Source organism: Acinonyx jubatus, chromosome E1, assembly GCF_027475565.1.
Source record: "Acinonyx jubatus isolate Ajub_Pintada_27869175 chromosome E1, VMU_Ajub_asm_v1.0, whole genome shotgun sequence".
Classification (NCBI taxonomy): domain Eukaryota; kingdom Metazoa; phylum Chordata; class Mammalia; order Carnivora; family Felidae; genus Acinonyx; species Acinonyx jubatus.
This window is the reverse complement of record NC_069397.1, coordinates 675,167-698,199: the sequence shown is the minus strand read 5'-3', so window position 1 is coordinate 698,199 and position 23,033 is coordinate 675,167. Positions and strand designations below refer to the sequence as shown.

General features: G+C 55.5%; 3 protein-coding genes and 1 long non-coding RNA gene across 18 annotated transcripts in view; 2 read left to right on the top strand and 2 right to left on the bottom strand.

Annotated features, from left to right (window-relative positions):
• KIAA0753 (KIAA0753 ortholog) overlaps positions 1 to 8,158 on the bottom strand; it is a 39,156-nt gene extending 30,998 nt beyond the window's left edge. For 3 of the 15 annotated variants that reach the window (XR_008294369.1, XR_008294367.1, XR_008294370.1), the window contains exons 1-3: positions 3,969 to 8,034; positions 3,259 to 3,408; positions 89 to 319 (exon numbers count right to left, since the gene is read on the bottom strand). Coding sequence is in view for 6 of the 15 variants with exons in the window: in XM_027047417.2 (XP_026903218.1) it covers positions 89 to 100 (12 nt within the window). In the remaining 9 variants the exon portion in view is untranslated. The other 12 variants (XR_008294371.1, XM_027047416.2, XM_027047423.2 and 9 more) reach the window with 8 other exon arrangements.
• Positions 8,159 to 8,200: 42 nt separating this feature from the next.
• Positions 8,201 to 10,303, top strand: TXNDC17 (thioredoxin domain containing 17). Its single transcript, XM_027047425.2, has 4 exons — positions 8,201 to 8,607; positions 8,995 to 9,076; positions 9,346 to 9,421; positions 10,072 to 10,303. The coding sequence occupies exons 1-4, from the start codon at positions 8,223 to 8,225 to the stop codon at positions 10,138 to 10,140; spliced, it is 612 nt and encodes a 203-aa protein (XP_026903226.2). The 5' UTR covers positions 8,201 to 8,222; the 3' UTR covers positions 10,141 to 10,303.
• A 1,194-nt stretch (positions 10,304 to 11,497) lies between these two features.
• On the bottom strand, positions 11,498 to 18,136 carry MED31 (mediator complex subunit 31). The gene is made up of 4 exons (XM_027047358.2): positions 17,994 to 18,136; positions 17,227 to 17,304; positions 16,835 to 16,931; positions 11,498 to 11,940 (listed from the first exon to the last, which is right to left on the bottom strand). The coding sequence occupies exons 1-4, from the start codon at positions 18,019 to 18,021 to the stop codon at positions 11,748 to 11,750; spliced, it is 396 nt and encodes a 131-aa protein (XP_026903159.1). The 5' UTR covers positions 18,022 to 18,136; the 3' UTR covers positions 11,498 to 11,747.
• Positions 18,137 to 18,297: 161 nt separating this feature from the next.
• LOC106980128 (uncharacterized) lies at positions 18,298 to 22,800 on the top strand. Its single transcript, XR_001431031.3, has 3 exons — positions 18,298 to 18,424; positions 21,829 to 21,957; positions 22,359 to 22,800. It is a non-coding gene; the product is annotated as an uncharacterized LOC106980128 (long non-coding RNA).
• Positions 22,801 to 23,033: the final 233 nt, after the last annotated feature.

Below are 23,033 nucleotides of genomic sequence, written 5' to 3'. Positions count from 1 at the left end.
CACAGGCATTCCCCCCCCTCCACCCCCCCGCAGCCACCACACTGGTGACAGGGGGTCCCCGCTGGTAACTGCAAAGTGCGGAACCCACCTGAAGGTCCATGTAGGAGAGCGGCCGAGTCAGCTGGGAGCACTTGGAAGAAGGAAGAAAGAGTGAGCCTCCGTGTGCACCCCTCTCTAAACCCCAGCAGGCAGTGCTGAGACACCCTGCTCCGTGCAAAGGGCCGGTGCACAAAGACGGTCCGTGACTGCTACCCTTCGAGCGGGGAACGGATCTCTCATGACAAGATACACGTGCGTCTGATCACTTGTGCCAAGAAACCTAGGAACGGAACATCAGAGACTGACTTGGTCAGGTACTTGCGTGGGGTGTGGGAGGGCGGGACGGAGGAGGTGCGGAAGGGGATCACACTCTCCGACGCCTTCTGGCGTCGGCACACGGGGGGCCCCGCTAATGTGTCACATGGAGCAGACAGGGAGGCAGGAAGGGAAGGAACAAAATCCCTAAGAATAAAGGAAAACCCTGAAAATGAATACTAACAGAAACCCGTGCGCCCAACTGAATTTGTAATGAGTAACATAACCACACAGTGAGGGGTAAGAAAAGTAAACCTGAGTAACTAGGTTATGCAGCCTCGGGTTAAAACAATGCTGAGCTCTTGAGGGCGGGGCTCTGCCTGGGGAGGTACAGACGAGATTGCGACAGTGAAAATCCGAGCAGACACGACATGTAGATAACTGGGGTTGATGACAGGAGTCACAAATGGGAGGTGCCGGGCTGCCACAGACGGCGTGCGGGTGAGCTGGCCCGGGCTTGGGGGCGGGGGAGGCGGGGTGCACCGCCCGTGTCGATCCACGCGGAAGTGCACAGGCACATGGGTACGGATGCCTGTCCCCACTTCTGTCCTCCAGGACGGCCTCGCACGAGAGCCCCCGGGAATCAGTGTGCCTACTCAGTACCCACATGTGAGTTCTAACTTCCATTCTCCACCAGAGGGAGGAGGATGGCCAATTCCGGGGCTGGGACAGGGGAAAAACATGCTGGCCCCGGAATACCTTTTTTTATACCAAATGTGGCCACAGATCGACAGAGACATGTGAAGGGGCAGCGGAGTCAGCCTGGAGGGGCTCCCACTTGGCCAGGTCAGGGCCCTTCTCAGTACCCTCCCGGACACGGCCAGGCTCAATGAATCTGCTCTGATACCAAGAGGTCAGTCACCATGTAGCAACCATCAGGGTAAAAAGTACCAATGAAGGCTGAACTAGGAGATCAGTCTAGGGGTGAAAGGGTGTGAACAAGGTCTCAAAGTCAGACACCCCCAACTACGGAAGGTGAACGGGCCAGCGACTTTACAGGGGAAGCCTGGCGGGTGCCACCGTCACCCTCATCCCAGGGCTGGAGTGAACACTGCCGGGTGGGGGACTGACGAGGTCGACACGCGTACCTCCCAACGGGACACACGAGGACTCAGCATCACATTGGGGTTTTCCCGCCACGGGTGTGTAACCCGAAGGTCACTAGAAAGGTCGGGCAAACCCAAATGGATGGAAAGTCGCCCAATAACTGGCTTGCATTTGTCAAGAATGTTGATGTCGTGAAATACAAAGTCTCAGAAACTGTTCAGACCCGAGGAGCTAAGCAAACATGATGAGTCCCGCAGCTCAGTGACCCTGGTTCCTTTCACTGTAAAGGACATCATTGGGCCAACTCACAAAACCTCAGGACGGCCTGAACATCACATGGCCACACTGTCCTCACGTGTGCTTCCTGATTTCCATCACCACATTATGACTACGTAAGAGAAGTCCTTGTCTTCAGGAAATACACACCAAGTCCTTAGTGGTAAAAAGGTATCGTGGCTGCCACTTGTACTTTGTCAGTTTAGAAAATGCGTGTGCATGCGCGTGTAGATGTGTATGTGCGTATGTGTGAGCACGTGTGCATGTATGTGTGTGCCTGCAACACGCGTGTGTAGAGAGGGAGAGACAGAGAACGGAGGGAGGGAGGGAGGGAAAACGTAACAGAAGTGTTAGCATGTGGGGAATCCGGGAGTAGGAGCAGGGCACCCAGGAATTCTGGGTACTGTCACTGTAACTTTCCTGGGTGAAAACCACACGGAGCAATTACGCCACGCCCACCAGAATGGCCCTAATGAACACAAACACCGCCGGGCTGGCAAAGGGGCCAGGGTGCCCATCGCCGCCAGTAGGGACGGGAAGCGGCACAGCCCAGGAGAAAGGTCCGCTGGTTTGTTAGAAAACTAAACACACCCCTACCTTGTGACCCAGCGATCTCACTCCCAGGCATTTACACAACAGAAACGCAAACATGTTTACAAACGTGTACAAGAATGTCCACGGCAGCTTCATCTGTAAAAACCCACACGAGAGGTTGGATTGTTACAAAGCAACAGACCACGACCCACGTAAGGACAGAGAGAGGGTCACACCCACTGAAAGAAGCCTTACATCAAAGAGTAGGCGCGATATGGTTCTACTTAGAATGGGCAAAATTAACCCACGGTGGAAAAAACCAGAATGGCTGCCTGCGAAGGGTAGGAAGGGGCGTGAGAGAACTTTCTGGAGCCATGGAAAAGATCTCTATCTTGACAAAGGCATGAGTGACACCTGTGTACACGTTGGTCTAAACTCAGCAAACGTGACAAGATGTGTACATTCTGAGGTATCCAGCTCAGACCTAAAGTTTGCACCGAGGGAAAGCGGAAATTCGGAGAGTAAGTTCCAAGAGTCAGTTCTGGAGGGCGACTCCGCACGGCGCCGGGTCTGCAGCTCACGCTGTGCATTTCAGAACGTGCGACGCGCCGGTGAGTGGACTGCGGAGGACAGACACGCAAGGAAACTAGCGGGACAGTAACGGAACTTGGGCGTTCCCTGTAGAACTCGGCTTTGCTGTGTGAAGATTTTCCTGAGTTCACTGTGGGAGGGAAACGTATTTCGGTAGCGACCAGGTGAAGCCGGAGGGTAACTGGTTATTAAGTGATGTTACGGAATCACCTCTGTCCATTTTCTTAGGTGTGATAGTGCGTAAGCAGGAGTGTTCTAAAATACTTAGCAGTGGAGTGTGCTGACGGCCGCAGCTGGCTTTGAAACGGCTCCCCGAACACCGGAGGGCAGAACAGCACACGCCGCTCAAAGTGTCAGATCTCGAAGGTGGTTTAAAAGGCGTTGGCCATCTTTTTCTTGCAGCTTCTGTTCCAAACGCGTCACGCTAAAAACCTGAAGACAAGATGACAGAAGTACCTGGGTCTGGCGCTGGCTGGTCACTCCTCCTGTCCAGTGGGACGCCAGGCTAGATGAGCACGGCAGGGAGCCGGCCTGCCCCGGCCCGTTCCGTCAGAGGGCGGAGCGCTGGCGAGAGCCCACCTACAGTCATCGGTCATCGGTCGTCGCCTGCAACGGGAGGAGGCTGCTTTCAGACCAAGGGCGATCAAACACCGGAAGGAGGGGACACCATGCCACCCTCAGAGGACAGTACTCTAGAGGAGGCCCGCAGCAGCCTCGCGCTGACCAGCGGGTGCTCCGGGAAGGCACCGGCCAGGGTCCTCCACAAAAGCGTCTTCCCTTTTGGAATCCTCCTTTCCAAGAGAACGGGGGACACCGTGTGAGTGGCTACCCGTCGAGCCCAAACCTCAAGGGCCACCAGTGAAGCGTTACTCCAGAAACGGCTCTGCCACGGGAACCAGGCAGCCTTCTGCTCACAGTCTGCATGAGCAAACCCTAGCCACTCGGCGAAGGGCGGTGTGCTCACTCCCTGGGCTAGCTCGGCAGGGCAGAGCCGACCGGCTCCGGGTGAGGCCTCGGGGTCAGAACACCGAGATCCCTGCCAGGATCTGCCACTGAGTAGCGGAAGGGCCCCCAGACCTGCAACCCCACACCCCCCACACGCACCCCGTGAGCTGACAGCCTGGAAAGCGTTTTGTCAGGAGTTGTAGGGACGTGGCCGCGCTCACCCCGCTGTCTCGGACCGCCTCCTCAGACGCCGATCACGCCTGCCTCGTGGCGTGCCGACCACACACCGGTCTGTTATTGACCTACTTCACAGCCAGGCCCCAGCCTTCCAGCTGTGCCAGCTTCCCGGGGGGCCGGGCCCGGTCCTGCTGCTCTGAGATTCCCCACAATACAGGGTTTTGAGCAGAACAGATAATTGAACTCAATGTCTGTTGAATTAAGCCGATTTTCCACAAACCGATTCATTTTAGACGTACTGGTGTGTTTGTGCTCTCAAAGAATCCTACAGCAAATCAATCGGGAAATCCAGGTTTTAAAAAAAAATCCCTAATTTAAGCTTTTGAGTAAACCCAAGGTCTGTAGACTGGATTTGCTTCAAGACAGATACACGTGTAGGAACAGAAGGGCAGCTGTTCAAGATTCCCTGTTCCCACAGCTGCAGAGACGAGAGCGACGACGCAGACGGGAGGGCACGGGGGCGAGGCAGTCCCACTGGCTTTTGTCACCACGGTCACTACAGTCCAGGGCAGCCGCCGCAGAACGGAGGAGCCCGCAGAGCTGGGGCCGGGGCCCTGCGAGTTCTATGTGGCCGACACTTTCCCCAGAAGCCAAAGGCCTAGGACTCAGGGCTGCACTAGGGAAACACTAGGTGACCGCCCCCCCCCCCGCCCCGGCCCCCCCGTTGCAGGATACCTCGAGTGACTGACACACACACACACACACACGTACACAGAGTCCAGTGACACCCACCCCACTGTTCCCCTATACACATTCCTGGGACGCCCCTCTCTCTGCAACCTGTCCCTTCCCCACTGCTCCAGGACACCTCCTAACTTGTCACCCGATAGACCCAGGAAGCCTCCACAAAGCATCTGTCCCAGATCCCCAAGACACCCCTACGGCCTGCGCCTCCGTCTACAACCCAGGACCAACCTCTCCCCAGCCTGTCCCCTCCCAAAGAGCCCAGGACACCCCCCACCCCGTTCCCTACACGTGCTATGAGAAGGCCCCCCTCAACCTGTCCTCCCCCAAAGGGCTCCCCCGGACCCTCACTGCAGACGCTCCTCCGGCCTGTGCCCCCCCACTCTGCTGCGGGTGACCTCTGAAATGGCCGATACCCGTCTCCTGCCCTGCAACCGGGGGCACAGGGCCTCTTGTCCCTGAGGCCGCAGGCACGTTCTCACAGTGGCTCTCTTCCCCTGGGGGCCGCGGGCAGCTCCAGGACCGGGTCCCACACCCGTGGGCAAGAGGCGCCCCCACTGCCTGTCTGCCTCCCGCCTCCCCCCACGAAGCCCCAGCTCCCTCCGCAGACGGCGTCCTGGACGCTGGGAGGCCGGCGGCAGCCTCGGCGGCTTCTTCCCCGGCACACCCAGTCACCCACACCACGGCAGGCACGCGCCCCGCTGCGGGCACCCCCACAGCCGCGAGCACCCCCAAAGGCAGGGGCACCCTGGCAGCCTCAGGGACCGGCCCGCTGGCTCTTCTCCTCCACAGGCCATCCACAGGTCCCTCCGTCACCGGTCTCTGTCCCCACACGCCCAAGACATCCCCACAGCTGGCATTGGCCATCATCGGCCCGGGGGCCCCCGCCGCCGTGAGCACCCCCTCGGCCCCAGGCATCTCAGCAGCCTGCCCCCCTCCCAGCGAGCCGGAGGGGCCCCCCGGGCCCAGCCTCTCCCCCGTGGGCCCAGGCATCCCGGCGCTGGGGGGCAGCCCCACCCGTGAGGGACCCCTGGCGTCTACGGGTGCTTGCACCGTGTCCCTCTCCCCCCACAGGCCTGCGACACCCCCGGGGGTGGACTCCTCCCGGACCGGCCGGGGCGTCCTGGGAGCCACGGGCACCGGGGCAGCGGCAGACGCCCCTGCACTCGGTCTCCGTCCCCAAGGTCTCGGCACACCCCCAGAGCCCGTCTCCTGCCCCGCAAGCCCGGGCGCTTCAGGACCCCCGATGGCCTGCCCCCCCTCCCACGGGCCTGGGAAAGCTGCAGAAGCCGCAGTCTCCCCCGCAGACCACGGCCCCTCGGGAGCCACGGGTAACAGGGCAGCAGAGACGCCGTCGCACAGGCTCAAGCCACCTCGAGAGCCGCCGTCCTGGCACGTGGAGCCGGACACCCACACGGCAGCGGGCACGGCCGCAGGTGCCCTCGCGAACCCCCCCGGGCCGCACCTGTGCCTGGGCAGGACTGCGGCCCCAGGCAGCCCCTCTGCCTGTCTCCTTCTGCACAGACAAGACACATCCCTGGGGCCGGCCTCTTGACCCGCAGGCCCGGGTGCCCCCAACGCTGCGGGCAGCAGGGTCTCCTGCTCCCCCAGAGCCTGCCTCCCGTCACACAGGCTCACAACACCCCCACAGCCTGTGTCCCCCGCAACCACCCCCGGCGCCCCCAGGGCCCGCTGCCCACCCCACAGGCCTGGGGCAGCCCCGTAACCCGCCTGTCCTCCCAGGGCCCCTGGTCCCGCCACCGCTGCCCCCACCGGCTGCTGGGTCCCCCACACACCAGGGATGCTCCCGCAGCCCGTCTCCCTCCCCAGGGCCGTGGGCACCCCCAGGCCCTGCTCCACACTCCACAGGCCTGGAGCGCCTCCAGGGCCCACCTGCAGCTCGGCAGGACCGCATGCCTCTGCGGCGTGTGCAGCTGCCCAGGAACCCGGGTCCCCTCCAGAGCCGGTCTCTACCCACACAGCCTGCCCCCGTTCCCTGAATCCTGGGTCACCCCCACATCTAGCTTCCTCTTCAACAGCGCAAGGCACCCCCACGGGCTGTCCAGTGCCCCACGTGCCAGGAGCACCCCCAGACCCCATCCCCTCCACGGCCTGTCCGTTCCGCCACGCGCCCAGGGCACCTGCACAGCTGGCTTCCTCCTCCACCCTGCCGGGCGCCCCCACAGCATCAGGCAGCACCCTCGAAGCCTGCCCCCCTCTCCATGAGCCCGGGGTGTCCCCACAGACGGTCTCTGGGCCAGGAGCCCCCAGCACCTGCAGGGACTGCCCTCTGCCCCACGGACCAGGGGCACTCCCCCAGCCCCTCTCCCTGTCCACAGGCGCGGGCCACCCCGCGGCCTGTCCTCTCCCCAGCAGGTAGGGCACCATCCCAGGCACACCCCCAGGCAGCAGGCCAGCCGCCTGTCCCCGCCCGCACAGGCCTGGGACCCTCTCACAACCCGCCCCGGGCCCAACGCCTGCGGACACTCCCGAGGCCCGGGGCATTGCCCGAGCCTGTCCCTTCACCCAGGGCCCCGTGAGACCACCCCGGCTCGTCTCCACCCAGGAGGCCCTGCCGGGGACGCCCCTGTCAACCGGGCCCTCTCCCGCGGGCACCGGGTGGAGCTCCACTCTGCTTCCCTCCCCGCACCCCGCCGCCGCCCGCATAGCCTGCACCTTCAGCCACAGCTCCAGGATGCTCTCGTGCCCCATGGATCCCGGGCGGCCTTTCCGCTCACAGCCCCGGGGGCTCCGGTAAGGCGCCCCGTCCTCCTCCCCGCCGGTGCCCGTCACCCACACCGACCCGACAGGCCCCACCACCTGGGGCTCCCCCACCGCGCCGTCCACCCACACGGCGCCCGGGTCCCCCGCGGCCTCCGCCGAGCCTGCGGCGCCGGGGGTCTCCGAGGCCTCCGGCCCGTTGGCCCCCGCCGCCCCGGCCGCGTCGGCCACCGCTCTCCTCCCCCGGGGCCGCCGACAGTCTCGCAGCCTCTCTGCGCTCACGCAGCGCGTGTCCCACGCCGAGGTCGTCGCCCGGCGCCCCGCTCCCCGGCCGCGCGGCGCCCCCGCGGCGCCCCTCTTCCCCCACGGCCTCCCGCGCCCGCGCCCCGGCCGGCTGGGCCCCACGCAGCGGCCCGCCGCCCCGCTCATGGCTGCAGGCCCGCCCGCGCCGCCCCGCTCGGCCCCCCGCCCGCCGCCCGGGCCGCCGCACACACGCACGCACGCGCTCGGCCCCGGCCCCCCGAGCTCCGCAGGAGCGGCGGTGACGGGGCCCGCGAGCGGCGGGGCCGGCCGCGGCTCAGGGGCTCCTGTCCCCCGGGCCCACGAGTCCGGGCGCGGCTTCCCAGAGTCCCCCCGGCCCCGGCCCGAGCCCACCTGGCCTGGGGCGCGGCGCGGCTACCGGGGAGCGGGCGGGGGGGCCGGCTAGGCCGCGCTTCCGGCCGCTCGCGCGGTCGCCATAGCAACGGGCGCAGGGCGGCCTGGGAGCCGTTAGGGCTCCCGAGCCGCCTAGGGGTCCCGGGGCTGCACGGCGGCAGGGTGGGCAGCCGCCGCCCATGGGGCCCGGGCCGGGGCGGCTGGGGCAGAAGCCCGGGTGCCTGCGCAGAGCCAGCACGGAGGGCACGGGCCAGCCACAGCCGGAGGCGGGACGCGGCGCGGAGGCCTTCTGGCCGCCCCAGGCTCCCGTAGCGCCGTGGAGCCCCGCCGGCCGCGCCCCCGGAAGCGGCCGCTCCCCGCCCCGTCCCGCGGCGGCGCCTCCCGGAGACCCGGCCGGCGGTGCGCGGCGCGCCCTCCCGATGGCCGGCTACGAGGTAGTGAGCGTGTCCGGCTTCGAGGAGTTCAGCCGGGCGGTGGAGCAGCACCACGGCAAGACCATCTTCGCCTACTTTACCGGCTCCAAGGACGCCGGCGGGAAGAGCTGGTGCCCCGACTGCGTGCAGGGTGAGAGGCCGGGACTCGGGGCCCGCGGCGTGGGAGCCGAGCGAGAGCCAGACGAGGGGGCTCGCCGACCCTCCCCGCCGCTCGACCCGGATACCGCGCGCATCCTGTCCCCGAACACCTGTCCCGTCCCCGGTGCGCCTCGTGTGTCCGGGACAGGGGAGCCGGTTGTCCGCCGTCAGCGAGGACGTCCCGCAGCGTTCTAGGTGCCCGTGGCGCGGGGGCCCATCTGCCCTCGGATTTGGCCCTCGGCCTTCACGTGGTTTTCTGGTCGACCTCAGTTACAGTCTGAGGACTTGAGCGAAGACGGAAGGGAGTGGGGTCGCTGTTCCTCGGTGCCGGATTCTAGAGCCGATGAGTAATTATTTTATATCAACTTTTGTTTTAAAGCGGAGCCAGTCGTGCGAGAGGGGCTGAAGCACGTCAGTGAAGGATGTGTGTTCATCTACTGCCAAGTGGGAGAGAAACCTTAGTAAGTGCCCGTGTGCAGTCCCTCCTGTCCCGGATGCTAGACTCGCGCACTTAGGCGGAAGGGCCTCGGCGACTAAGGGTCTGCATGCTTAGGGCGGTCGGGCAAGTCAAACAATCAGACACTATTAGAGTCCTAGTCCTCAAGCTTTTACAAACATTTACAAAGAAACCAGTGATTACTGAAAGACTAAATGTAGGAATCTATCAAATATTAAATGGGGAGAAACCAAGTAAATGTTACCCATAATCACTCTTTCTTTTTCGAAACAGTTGGAAAGATCCAAATAACGACTTCAGAAAAAACCTGAAAGTAACTGCGGTGCCTACACTCCTTAAATACGGAACAGTAAGTGTCTGTCGTGTTATTGTGGCGGGACTACAACCCCCCCCCCCCCCCCCCCCCCCCCCCGTCAAAACTCCTGTTCTGGATTCAGATTTTAAAAGATCTTGATGTCTGTTCCCAGTGGGGATCTATTAAAATGCACAGCTTGGCTGTCCATCCCTATGGGCAATCAGATAAACTATTAGAAATGCCAGTATCTTAAGTATTAGGTCTTTTTCATGCTTTGTGAAAGCCACTGTTTTAAAATTCTCTAAGCAGTGCTCAAGAAAGTTGGTTAACGTAATTCCTTAAAATACTAGCATCAATGGTTGTTTTCTACTGACTTCAGGATTCTGGCTACAAAGAAGGCCCCTCCTCCAGTTTGGCCATGGCCAAAACTAACGAGTTCTAAACTAACGAGTTGAGGGAAGGCGATAGTGCTGGGCTTGCTGTCTCTTGTTTTAGTCCACGGAGCTGAGTATTTTAATGATTTATCTTAAGGCAAATAGTTATTAGAACTATCTAATAAGACTTGTTACAACTAGATGATGGTCTTTGAATAGCATGGTTTCTCCATCGTAAGATTTGTGTTAACTGAAGGAAGAACAACTCCTTCCCTCCCTAATGACATTTTTGTAGCTGTGGGTTAAGACTAGACTGCTCTTCTCTTACAGCCTCAAAAACTGGTGGAATCCGAGTGTCTCCAGGCCAACCTCGTGGAGATGTTGTTCTCTGAAGATTAAGAGTTGATGATGACAGTTGTGTCTTGATTTCCTGATCTGCTCTGGCATAAAAGCAGTTGCGTACTTGCTTTGAATTCATGTTAGCAATAAATAAATAAATGAATGACGATGTAAAAAATAGTTTATGTCTAAACAGTGCTATTAAAATGCTCACAAACCCTCAGTTTGCCTGTAATATTTGGGAATCTCTTAAGATACAGGTAAAATACGCCTTCAGGAGTGACAGTAACACCACTGGGGATGCATTATTGGAGGTGAGAGAAATATCTAAAAGTCCCTACCAGTAAAGGCAAATTCCAAATCTCCAAAGGAGTTAGGATCTTTTACCGTAAATGCCACAAATTTACAAAGAATAGCTCCTAAAACACCTGGTCTGGCTTTAGAACATACAACTTCCCGTAGCCAGTGACGGAGAGCACAGCGCACCTAATGCAGCCTCCCTACTCACTGCTGGCGGTTTTGCTCTCCTGTCTCAAGAGGCTTTCTGGCTCTGGCGGAGGCAGGTGGCACAGGTGGGTCAGAGACCATGTCGTCGAGTGGTGGTGGCCAGAGTCCCAGCCACGAGTCAGTCACGCCGATCACCACCGCAGACAAGCTTCTTAACCTGTCTGAACCTCAGTCTCCTCCTTTATGGACGCGGGTGGTTCTGCAAGTGACACGAGAGCAGGACAAGGCAGGTAACGTGGCCCTGGGGTGTAGTACCGGCCACGGAAACGTCAGCTGTGCTGGATGATCACAAGTATTTGAGGCTCCTCATCTTTATTCTAGTCCAAGGTCCAAGGGTGCAATGAGAAGTTAACCAACAACCTTCTTCCGGTCACCGGGTCAGTGACACGCCGCCTGTTCCTTTAAGCCCTCTTGCAAAGCAAGTGGGGATACGGATCAGTCCTCCTTTTGGGCAGAGTTTAAGAACCTTTCTGCAGTTCCTGCTCTGATTTAAAGAAATCATTCACAGGGGCGCCTGGGTGGCTCAGTCGGTTAGGCGTCTGACTTCGGCTCAGGTCACGATCTCGCGGTCCGTGAGTTCGAGCCCCGCGTCGGGCTCTGGGCTGATGGCTCAGAGCCTGGAGCCTGCTTCCGATTCTGTGTCTCCCTCTCTCTCTGCCCCTCCCCCGTTCATGCTCTGTCTCTCTCTGTCCCAAAAATAAACATTTAAAAAAAAAAAAATCATTCACTCTATTCCCCTCATTCTGTAGACAGAGGGTAGGCAGGGTAGCTGTTCAGACGGACAGTTAAGAAGGAGGGAGACGGACTTGCCCAGGCCCCACCACGTGTAAGGAACAGAGCTAGGCTTATTAGAGTTTGGGACATTTGGTGGCCCTCCCCTTGCCCCCCTCCCCACGACTCCTTAAGCTGGTTTAAAGCACCTAACGTTTCTGTTTTTATTCAGTTGGTCAAGTACTAATAATAACTTACAAATCCACAGGGAAACCAAAGGAGAACAATTCTGGTTGGACAGAAGTAATCTATTAGCAAAAAGTTAGCTGCATTAAACAGTACACTACAGTTCTAGGCGCTGCCCCAGGGAAGGCAGCCAGGAGAGTCTCTGTGTTCTCTGCACGAGAGCAGTATGGACGCGTCCCAGAAGCCAGTCCTGGACCCGGCTCTCACTTTCCCGCTGCGTTATTCTGCTGCTGCTGCTCCGCCAGGGCTTGCTGAAGGCGCATCCGCTTCCGGGAATAGTGCTGCCAGTGCAGAATCTGCTGCTCGTCGATAAACTTGGCGCACTGAGCGTTCACCAGCTCCTTGCGGAAGTGCTCGTACTGAAGCAGCTCGAGCATGTGCAGACACTGTGGGTACCTGGGTGCGAGTGGACAAGTTAACGACCGGCACAGTCTAGGTCAATCGCGCCAGGCTCCAACTCAGTTTCTCGCTCAAAACTGATGTCGTAGCCTACCATTTCTAGAACATTCGTTCACTTTGGTAGTACAGGTTCTGTTTTTCCTGCTTCTGCAAAGAAGCCGCTCATCAAAACTCAGCATGACGCAAAAGTTTCCAAAGGGAAAAAAACTTAAGTTCAGAAAGACTGAATAGCCCGCCCAACACTACACGGGAGCTGGTAAGCAGAGTCAAACTTTGGGGGCAATCATTCAGTTCTGTGGTGGTGTCCAAGGTAAGGACCATAAACACTTTTTATTTTAGTAATTACCTGTTTATAGTTGATAACTACCAGTTTTCCATCACTAGTGAGAAAGACAAGTTTTATTCAAAACCGACTCCGTTTCAGAAATAGCTACGCACGAGCCCTGTACCCTACTTTCCACAGGGACGTAACAGTTCTGGAATTGCTTCACAGGTACTCTGAGACTGAGCAACTGAGTACGTAAGCACACCTGAGATAAAGAGAGCCAAATCTCTGACTGTTAGGAAAGTTGTTACACACAAGGATGGCGGGGGAGGCTGGAATGGACCCTGTGTTTAGGAGCTGCAATTGGAAACATCAGTATGAACTCCTGGCTTTTAATATAGAGACACAGAAACAGACAGGGATTAGAAGTACGTATACACACACACACACACACACACACACACACACACACACACACACTTCTTAGCTGTGTGTCCTGAGAGGGCCTAGCAGCAATGACACTGATACCAACAAGCACACTCAGATGATGGATTGGGAAACACCATTTTCCAGGGCCCCCGGCGAAATGGCTGGCTCCAGGGCTAAGGCAGGGAAGGTACAAGATGAGCCGGGAATGTTATGTAGTGCCCGAAAGAGGAGTGCCCAGAAAATCGTGAGGATGAGTCACAAGGACTCAGGAGGCAACCCAAAGGGGCTCCTAGTGGCAAATCTGGAACCGTTACAAGAAAACACAATTATAATCCAAAAAATAAGAATCCAGGAGTCCATATTGATGTGACTCTTTTAAATGAATAAATAAATAGGGAAAAGAGGAATGATTCATCCTCATACCTAAACCACAACTGATAAACGTAGAAAGTGACAGAATTAGAAAATCAAGTAAACACTGCTTCGGGCAGGTATCAACAGACGCCAAAATTAGGGGGTAAAAGTATGACATGAAACAAAGTATGTACACAGTCTCGAAGCATTTCCTCGCAAGACACTTATTAAATACAAAAGGAAAACTAGTAACTTGATGTGGTAAAACCTGGCAGTTACCACCTGCCTCAACCAAGTGGCCAAAATTAACATCACTAGTAGCAGGTCAAATTGACTTCCTGCAACTCCTGACAGGATATATACCAAGAAGTTTAGAAAATCACTTCCGGGTCACAGTTGGGGGGGGGAGCAGAGGGGGGAGTGCAGGGGGAAGGACCAAGAAACTCAAGATTAAAGACTTAAGGAGGCATAAATACAAAATATAGCACAGGAACTTAGACTGGATACCGTCCCAGACACAGGTCACTAATGAGACAGCGGACAAAATCAGAATGAAGTCTGCAGACTAGATAATAGGTTAATGTTAATGTTCAGATTTTGATCACTGTCCTGTGGTTACAGAAAATGTTAACATTTAAAATATCTGGGTGAAGAATATATAGGAATTCTCTTTATGATTTTTGCAGCTATTTCATAAGTGAAATTGTTTCAAATAGAAAAGACAGGAGATGTGAGTCCGTTAAAAAACCTTCAACTGTAAGAGAGCTCGGAGCCAGACTTGTGCAGGCGGTATAGACAGGACGGAAGGATGAAAACCGTATATACCGCGGGGTGCTTCCCACGTCTTCATGTGCACGTAAATCACTCCCTGAACGCAGACTCTGATTCAGCAGGTCTGAGGTGGGGGCCTGGGTTCTGCATCTCTAACAGGCTCCCAAGTGACAGCAGGGCTGCTGGTCTGGGGACCACGCGGAGGAGCAGGGCGCAACCCCACTGCTGTCCTTCCGAGACAACATCGGTGTGCTATCGGCACTCCACAGACACAGCTGCTTGTAGCTGTTGGTGCCTGAGCCTGAATGCCTTGCTCACACCCAACCTCTTTCCTTCTCATGCAGGCATCGGGACGGGGAGAGACCTGGGTCCGAATACCAGCCCCGCCACTCACCAGCTGGCTGGCCTTGGACAAGGTTCTCAACCTCGGGCAGCTTTAGCTTCCTCACCTGTAACCTAAACCACCGTGACAACCAAGAGAGTGGTCTCAGGTGGCATTCGGTCAATAAGCGGAACTCGGACACGCAGTGATCATCTCTCAAACTTGTAAAGACAACGCTCAGAGTAAGTATTTTCACAGGCTACAACTCTGGCCTTAACCGACAAGAGGAAGTAAGAGGTACCAAAGGAAAGTTGCCCCTTTAGATTTCGGAAAAGTAAATGAGGCATAAGCGGAGAACTCAGTTAACAGCACTGATGAAAACAAGAACAGAGGAGTTGGAGTTGGCATAAAGCTCTCAGCGAGTCGGCGATGTGAATCCCTGCCCCCCCCCCCCCACCATGAAAAAGTAACAGGAACTCAAGTTACACTTACTGGAGCGTAACGTCCACCTGAAGAAGTGTGGCTGGTCCACCGCACCCTGACTGCACCCGAAGGCCTGTGTCTAGTTCCTGGCAGAACAGCGGAGGGCACGGTTGCAAAATACCCCAGGGAGGGCGCGTGAGAAACAGCTGACAGCGGCTGAGAAAGCACGGGTAAGGGCTACGTCGTAGGGGCGGGTACCGGCTACCAGGGAAGCAGGACGAGCGGTGCCAGGGTCTGCACGCGGCGGCCGCCCCTCAGGTGAGCCAGCCCCAACATGGAAGGGGGAAGCCCTGCGGTGAGCAGACCCTCCAGATTTAGGGAGTAACTACAAGTCTGGATTATTATACGAAACTCTTCCGACCTTTAAGGTCAGCAACTCTTAAACAAAAGCCTCCTGCGACTGATGACACACGCCCACAGCGGTTAGCCTGCAGCCTCTCTTGAATGCAAACATCTGAAGGGCCGTTGCCTCAAGGGGTCACAGACGGGTTCCGGATTGACTCAGGGGCAAAACTGGAGATCTGGGTTGAAGCTGCACACGGGGGTATCATAGCCCAATAAAAGGAAACACTTCCCGTCACACAGCTAGCAACGGAACCGGCTGTCCCTAAACAGAGCAACAGGCCCTCCCTGGAGCCCTCCAGAGCGCAGCCAGCCATCCCGCCAACACTGGGGGGACACAGAACTCCCCGTGCCTGTGGCCCTGTGTCCACACGGAGTCTCCAAGTCTACGTACACACACCACCTAATAAAGTCTTCACTGTGATTATTAAATAAGTGGCTGTTTAAAAAGGACCAGTAAGAGAGCAAAGGGGTCCTGCAGGCAGAGAGATGCGGGCTTCAAAAACCAGTTATTAGACACAGATCAAAAAAGTGAGTTGGATAAAGTACAAGTTTGAGTCATTTCCCTCTCAAATGTGTTTGTTTAAAAAAGAAAAAGACAAGAAGGGCGCCTGGGTGGCTCAATCGGTTAAGCATCTGACTTCGGCTCAGGTCATGACCTCGCAGTTCGTGGGTTCGAGCTCCGCGGCGGGCTCTGTGCTGACAGCTCAGAGCCTGGAGCCTGCTTCAGATTCTGTGTCTCCCTCTCTCTCTCTCCGCCCCTCCCCCACTCATGCTCTCGCCCTGTCTCTCAAAACAAATATTAAAAAAAAAATTCTTTTGAAAGAAAAAGACAAGGGAAAGAAAAAAGACAAGTTTCACTATTGCCTTCTGATTACCTAGTTAAAGAAAAGGCCTGAGTTCAAGGTTTAAAGAACACAGGTCTTGCACATACGAGGCTCTAAAGAAAGACAATAGCTACAGACATACTGCCTTTTTTTTCTTTTACAAACTAAAGGTTTGTGGCAACCCTTCATCAAGCAAGTCTGCCCGCACCATTTTTCCAACAGCATTTGCTTACCTCATGTCCCCATGTCGCATTTTAATAATTCTCACATTTTAAACTTTTCATTATTATTATATTTGTTATGGTGATCTGTGATCATGACTTCCTAAAAGCTTAGATGATGGTTAGCATTTTTTAACAATATATTTTTTTACTAAAATATCTACCTTTTTTTTTTTTTAAACACTATTGCACACTTAATAGCCTGCAGTATTGTGTGAACATAAGCTTTATACACCGGGAAACCGAAAAATTCATTTGGCTTGCTTTACTGCAGGGTTCACCTTCTTGCAACGGTCTGGAACAAACCCACAGTATCTGAGATGTGGCCGTAATAAGAATCAGATAAGGTCACCCCCTCCAGAAAATCTTGCTGATAAGTGCCCTATGTTCTTCAGTTTTCAGCCGACGACTATGCCATTGCATTTAAAGACTGTGGGTTCGTTAGGGTCAGAAACGCAGAGAGATGGGGTGAGCAGTACAAGTACAGTCAGACAAGACAGAGCTAGGTCACACAGAGCCTGAGCCCAGGTAAAGAGAAGGGACTCTGTTCTGCACGGGATGGGAGGGCACTGACAGGCTCTAAGCAGCAAAGTGTCCTGTCGTAACACTTTTGAAAGAGCAAGATGGCTTCTGTGTAGAAAATTATTTTGCTTCCTTTGGCTTGGAGGCGGGAGGACACAGGATGAGGGTAAGAGAGGCAGGGATGAGCAGTGAGATTGCACAGTAACCCAACTTAGAGATGAGGCAGAGAAACTAAAGACGTAGAGGGGTTCAAAATACATTTTTTCCAATGTGAAACTACAAAGTCTGTTAAATGTCAGTGTCTTGGAATATAATACACTACATACATATTTAGGACTGTAAAAATTAAACTTACTTTAGATACTTGGCATATTCTGGTTCTTTCCAGTAAAGCAAGTACTTAAGATAATTAACAAAAGCTTTGTCTTTGAAGTAACCTCTTTGGGCAAGAACTGAAAGGCATAAAAACAAAAAATATATCTGTAGAGCAAACCAATCCTGGAAGTACCGATCGATGACCCCTAGCATACAGAATCTACGTATGTAAATCCCCACCACCACCACACACTGAATTCAGAACATAAGTCCCAGTCCGTTCAGACACACACACGCGCGCGCACCCGTTTAGGTGTAGCAGTGATCCCACTGAACTGAGCATACATAAAAGTAGACATTATTACGAATTGCAATTCTTCTTGTCAGAGATGTTAACAGGTACTCAATTCCATCAGGCGCCCAACAACTTACAATTAAGGTAATTGGGGTTGGCTAAACACTGCACGAATTCCAACTCCAACTGAAACCGAAGTCGATTTCCAGCATCATCTAGGACGGAATACAGCAAAAGTCACCCAAAATAAAGGTCACCATCTAGAACACTGACTTGTAGAAAAAGACGTGACTGCCGCTGAGAATGTATTTCTGCAAAAGTAAGGGCACGGCGTGGTTTTCCTAAACTGGGCGTGGGGGAAGGTGGCCCTTCCCCCCTAGTCCGGGGGAAACAGAGAGCGCTCTGCTCAACAAGATCAAGTGAGGCGCTCCTCTAAAGACAAGAGCAAAAGGCGCACCCACGGGGCAGGACACCCACCACCCGGGAGCCAGGACCCGAGATTTCCAGACTGATCAGCGGGAGAAGGTCGTAATAACCGCGCCTCAGAGCCCCGCTAAGTACCCCGGGGAAAGTCCAGAATGCAAGCTGCAAACGGGCCGACGGGACGTGCGCCGGTTCGAGAAATGTCAGGGGCAGAAAGGCTCACAGTCGGGCGACATCTCACACTTAAGCACGCTCATCGGGGACGCGGAAAACCAGCGGCGGAAGGGACGGTTCAGGAGCGCATCCTGCCGCTGGGGCCTCGCCGGGAGGCCGATGGGGTCGGCGTCCGAACGGCAGAGGTGAGAAGGAGCCGCGGACAGGAGCCCCGCCGGAGCTGCGCCGCAAAGGAGTCCCCGGGGAAGCGGGAAGAGATGTCTGGCCCGGGGCACCTGTGTTTGCTAGGGTCCCGAGCGCTACTTACCTGTCTCCATAGCGACGGCCGCGGCCATCGCGAGCAAAGCCGCTCCGCTGCCACCGGCCCCACGAGCAATCTGCCCGCAGGTTCCGGAAGCGGCGGCCCCTCTTCCGGTCGCGGGGCAGTGTGGGATGCGGGGCGGGGGCGGACCCGCGCAGGACCCGCTCTCCAGCTCCGGCTGCGACCCCGCCCCCCGGCCCTTCGCAGGCCCCGCCCCCCGGCCCCTCACAGGCCCCTCCTCTGGCTCCCGCGGGCCCCGCCCCCTGGTTCTGCGCAGGCCCCTCCTCCGGTTCCTCTCAGGCCCCGCCCACCTCGGGAGGCGGTGCGCAGAGGGTCAGAGGCAGAGCCGTGGCTCCGGCAGAGGGGGAGCTAGAGGAGACACGGCCGATAGGGACGTGTTTTGGAGGCAGAGCTGACATGACTGATGGACGTGGAAGGTGAGGGAGAGGAACAAGAGAACCAAGAATGACTCGAGCGGTCCGGTGCGCGGTGGTGCCAGTTCCTGGGATGAGGGTCACTAGGGAAGACAGGTCTGGGGGGAAACCCAGTTGAGGTATGGCATGTTGGGTCTGAGATGCCTGCAGAATACCCGCAGACGCAGAGGGGCGGCGGGGTGCAGGAGGCTGGCTACCGTGACAGGTGAGGGTTGGAAGCACAAATTGAGAGCTCGTGGGTGCATGGGTGGCATTAAAGCCACGGGACTGAGTGACTGTCACCTGCCAGTCTGTCCCGCTCCTTTTATGCCCCGTGAATGGATTCGCGAGTACCAGCTGGCTGAACACCCCTTCCCCTCTCTCAGCCCCACAGGGACCTGCCACAATTTTTCCTTGCCCAGAGCCTCCTGGTGGCCACCAATAAGGGAGAAAGTTTGCACTAAAATGGTAGACAAATCTTGGCTTTCACAGGCTACTACTGCTCCTGGGAAGGTCTCGAAGGTTCATGTCCTGGGTTTTTGGTTTTGTTTTTGGCGGGGGATGCGGGGGCGGGGGGTGTGGATATCAACCTGTCATCCTAGTCCCAGGTCCTCATGGGAGGGCCAAGGCCACCTGAACCGGTAACAGTGGTTCTCCACTGGGGGCACTCTGGCCCCGCAGGGGACACTTGGCAGCGTCTGGAGATATTTTTGTCACAACTGTGCGGGTTGGAGGCTTCTGGAATCTAGCGGGTGGAGCCCAGGGATGCCAATAAACGTGCCACAATGTGCAGGACCCCGCCCCACCCCCGACAATAGAGAACCACTCGGCCCCAAATACCAACGGTATCAAGGTTGAAAATTCTGAAGATTCTAGCAGCTTAGAAGGCTAGAGCGTGGTCCGTTGGGGGAAGCACCCCACGTGGTAGAAGGATTTGCTGCTGGGGAGGGTTAGAGGCAGTGGCCTCTGTCACATGTCAGGACAGGTGCTCCGAGAAAGGGAGATGTTGATTTTGAGGAGACCTTACCTGCCTGCTGTCAGTGACTCCTGTGACATTTATCCCTGGAGGGAAGGTGGGTGGGCAGTCCCATCTAGCAGGTGTAGGTGACCTTGATTCTGCAGAGCCTCGCGGTGGGGTCGGGCACTGGCCATTGCCAGGCACTGTGCTAAGTCATTACCCACACCACTTCATCTAATCACGGGGCAGTGCCCTGGGCTCAGGGGCTCAGGGGCTCAGGGGCTCAGGCCAGGGGGGTGGTGTAAAACCCCAGAGGCTACCCTAAAGCTTCTGACTCATAAAACCGATGCTGTAAACTAACAATTAGACTTTGGAATTTAGTCTTTGGTGAGCTTACTAATTCTTTTTAGCGTGACAGACCATGTGCATTATATACAAACACTCTCTTAATTAGTGTTTTTTTTAATTCATTAATTAATTTATTTTAATATTCATTTTGAGAGAGAGAGAGATAGTGTACTAGTAGGGGAGGGGCAGAGAAAGAATCCCAAGCAGGCTCCGTGCTGCCAGCGCAGAGCCCGATGCAGGGCTCGAACTCACGAACCGCAAGATCATGACCTGAGCCGAAATCAAGAGTTGGGCACTCAACCGACTGAGCCATGCAGGCGCCCCAATCAGTGGTTTTTATGTTTATTATTTTTAATTTTTTTGTTAAAAAAAATTTTTTTTACTGTTTATTTTTGAGAGACAGCAGGAGACAGAGTGTGAGCAGGGGAGCCCGACACAGGGTTCGAACTCACAAACTGCGACATCATGACCCAAGTTAGACGCTTAGCCAACTGAGCTACCCAGTCGCCCAGAAATCAGTGGGGTTTTTAAACATTTTTTAATGTTTACTTATTTTTGAGACAGAAACAGAGACAGAGAGAGCATGAGAGGGGGAGGAGCAGAGAGGGAGACAAAGAATCCAAAGTAAGCTCCAGGCCCTGAGCTGTCGGCACGGAGCCCGACGCGGGGCTCGAACTCGTGAACCATGAGATCATGACCTGAGCTGAAGTCGGATGCTTAACCGACCTAGCCACCTGGGTGCCCCAGAAATCAGCGGGTTTTTTTTAATGAACAAAGTAGTTGCTTTTCTTTAACAATGTTCCTTACTGACGTTTTTATTACAAAGGTGATATGTGTTACGTGTAACAAATGAAGATAATTCAATGATGTGTAAAGAAAAATTTAATAATTTGTCATCATTCCTTTCCATTACATCCTCTGGAAATCATTGATGTCAGCAGCCTGGTGCATATCCTTCTAGACCTTTCTGCATTCACCGCTTCCGTACCCCTTTGTAGTAGCACGGGGAAGACGGCTTGGAAGATTACTGGAAACGCCAAAGACTTGATTTCCAGATGATTGGTTCTCTTGAAAGGATATGGGATTCTGGGAGCTTCCTTCTCTTTGTTATGATCATGCCATAAAAAAAGGGCTTTATGTAAGTTTGTCCTTCCCAATTTCACTTATCCGTGTTTCAAAGCTGAAACCCAGAGAGGCATACACAGAGCAAGATGGCATCCAACAAAAGACACGAGTTATGAAGGAAAAGGATATCACAAGGTATTTGTCACGTACTCTGCTTTACATCTGCGAGTCCACAGGTTTAAAATGACCCCGTGTGTTGGGGCACCAGGGTGGCTCCGTCGGTTAAGCGTCTGACTCTTGATCTCAGCTCAGGTCATGATCTCACGGTTCGTGAGTTCGAGCCCTACGTAGGGCTCTGTGCTGCTTGGGATTCTCTCTGTCTCCCTTTCTGCCTGTCTCCCGCTCACACACACACACACACACACACACACTCAAAACTAATTAAACTTAAAAAGAATAAATAAAATGCCCCGTATGTTAAAGAAGTTTCTATCGGTCATAATGTTTGAAGCACCTTCTGTGTACCTGTGTGCCCTCCCCACCACACACCGTGGGAGCTTCTGTACCTGTGACGTGGATGTGAGGCTGAGCCCAGCAGGTGCACAAGAAGCAGAGAGCAATGCTGTCCCTCCGCCCCTGCCAAGAATGCCCTCCGTCAATGGCTCCATCTACTAATCCCTTGGGTTTATCGAGCTAGGTAGCTGTCTGTGGTTCTTGCCGACCAGGTTAGTTTGGAAAACTAAGCAAGTACGAGTCAGCATCTGTCACCGTCCTCATAATCCATCTGTTTAAATGTAAGCTGAGGGCAGCTCAGGGAATCCAGCATGTGCTTAACCGCGGTCAGCTGTGTGGAAAAGGCTCGAAAGAATGCCCTTAACAGGACCCTCTTTCCCCCCGTCACACAAGCCACGGGAAGAACCAGTGAGGCATCTGGTCTGTGCTCTGGGCATCCTGCCCTGGATCCGTGACCCAGCTTCTAGGGGCTTCCGCATGCTGTGGCCCAGAAAAAGACTTCACTGTTTAAACCCACCCCACCCCCACTTTTCCCCCATCACAGTCGATCTTCGTGGTACAGATGGAAAAGCTGAAGTCCGCAGCAGCCGAAGGCAGTTTGGCCGGGAGCAGACATCCTTACAACCACTGCTTCCTGCCTCCTGGGACGGTTTCTTGTCATAGCCAAGTGGAGGTGAGTGTGAGCGTGGTGTCCCTAAGGTGAATTTGCAGGGAGCACCGTGCACGAGACTAAAACCAGAGGAGGAGGAGAGACAGGAGCGACACTTCGATGGAATTCTCCAGACACTCTCATTCCCAGGAGACTCTGTAAACAGCTCATTACACCTTTGAAGGTGTTATTAGGTACAGAAGCGTCATCATGTCTCGTTGATAAATTGGCCCTTTATGGGTAGGAAATGCCCGTCTTCCCGTGTATGGAGGACGTGCTGTATCATGTAGCTGGATCTTGGTTTTTTCTCCTGACGTAGTCGTTTCAGCCTTTAACTCGGGATGTGTAGGCAGCTTCTATTTTCTGTGATTATTGACGGGGTTGGCTGATTTACTCTTTCTGTTTCCCGTTACGGGTTTCGTCAGGGTTCACAGCACCCGTTTCGGACCACGCTGTGCCCACACGTGGATGCTATGTGCGTGGCATGCAGCACGGGAGCCTTGGAGGGTTCGCCCCCATCCCCCGCCTCCGCTGCTGTCCTCCTGTGTGTCCCCCACGTCGCAGACCCCGCGTTCGTGGCTGGCGTATTCGATGATGTTTTCTAGAAATGTCAATAACAACTTCTGAAGGTCCTATTCCCTTGCACCGTCAGGGACACTGGAGGCCCGTCCCTTCACGTGGGTGCAGAGGGTCTCGGTCCCCTCGCACCTTCCTCCCTCCTGCCCGAAGCCCTTTGTCAGTGCAGGTTTCCTGGTGTTGTGTGTCCAGTAAAGCTGTGAGTTTGTCCTCGTGTTTGAAATATATTTTTTCCTGGACAGAGAATCCTTACTTTCTTTTTCTCTCTGTACATTAAAAGTGTTATTCCAATGCCTTCTTTTTTTTTTTTTAACATTTATTCATTTTTTGAGAGACAGGGTGTGAGCAGGGGAGGAACAGAGGGAGAGGGAGACTCAGAATCCCAAGCAGCCTCCAGGCTCTGAGCCGACAGCACAGAGCCAGACGCGGGGCTCGAACTCACGAATCGTGAGATCATGACCTGAGTGGAAATCGAGAGTCGGACACTTAACCGACTGAGCCCCCCAGGCACCCCCACCCTCTTC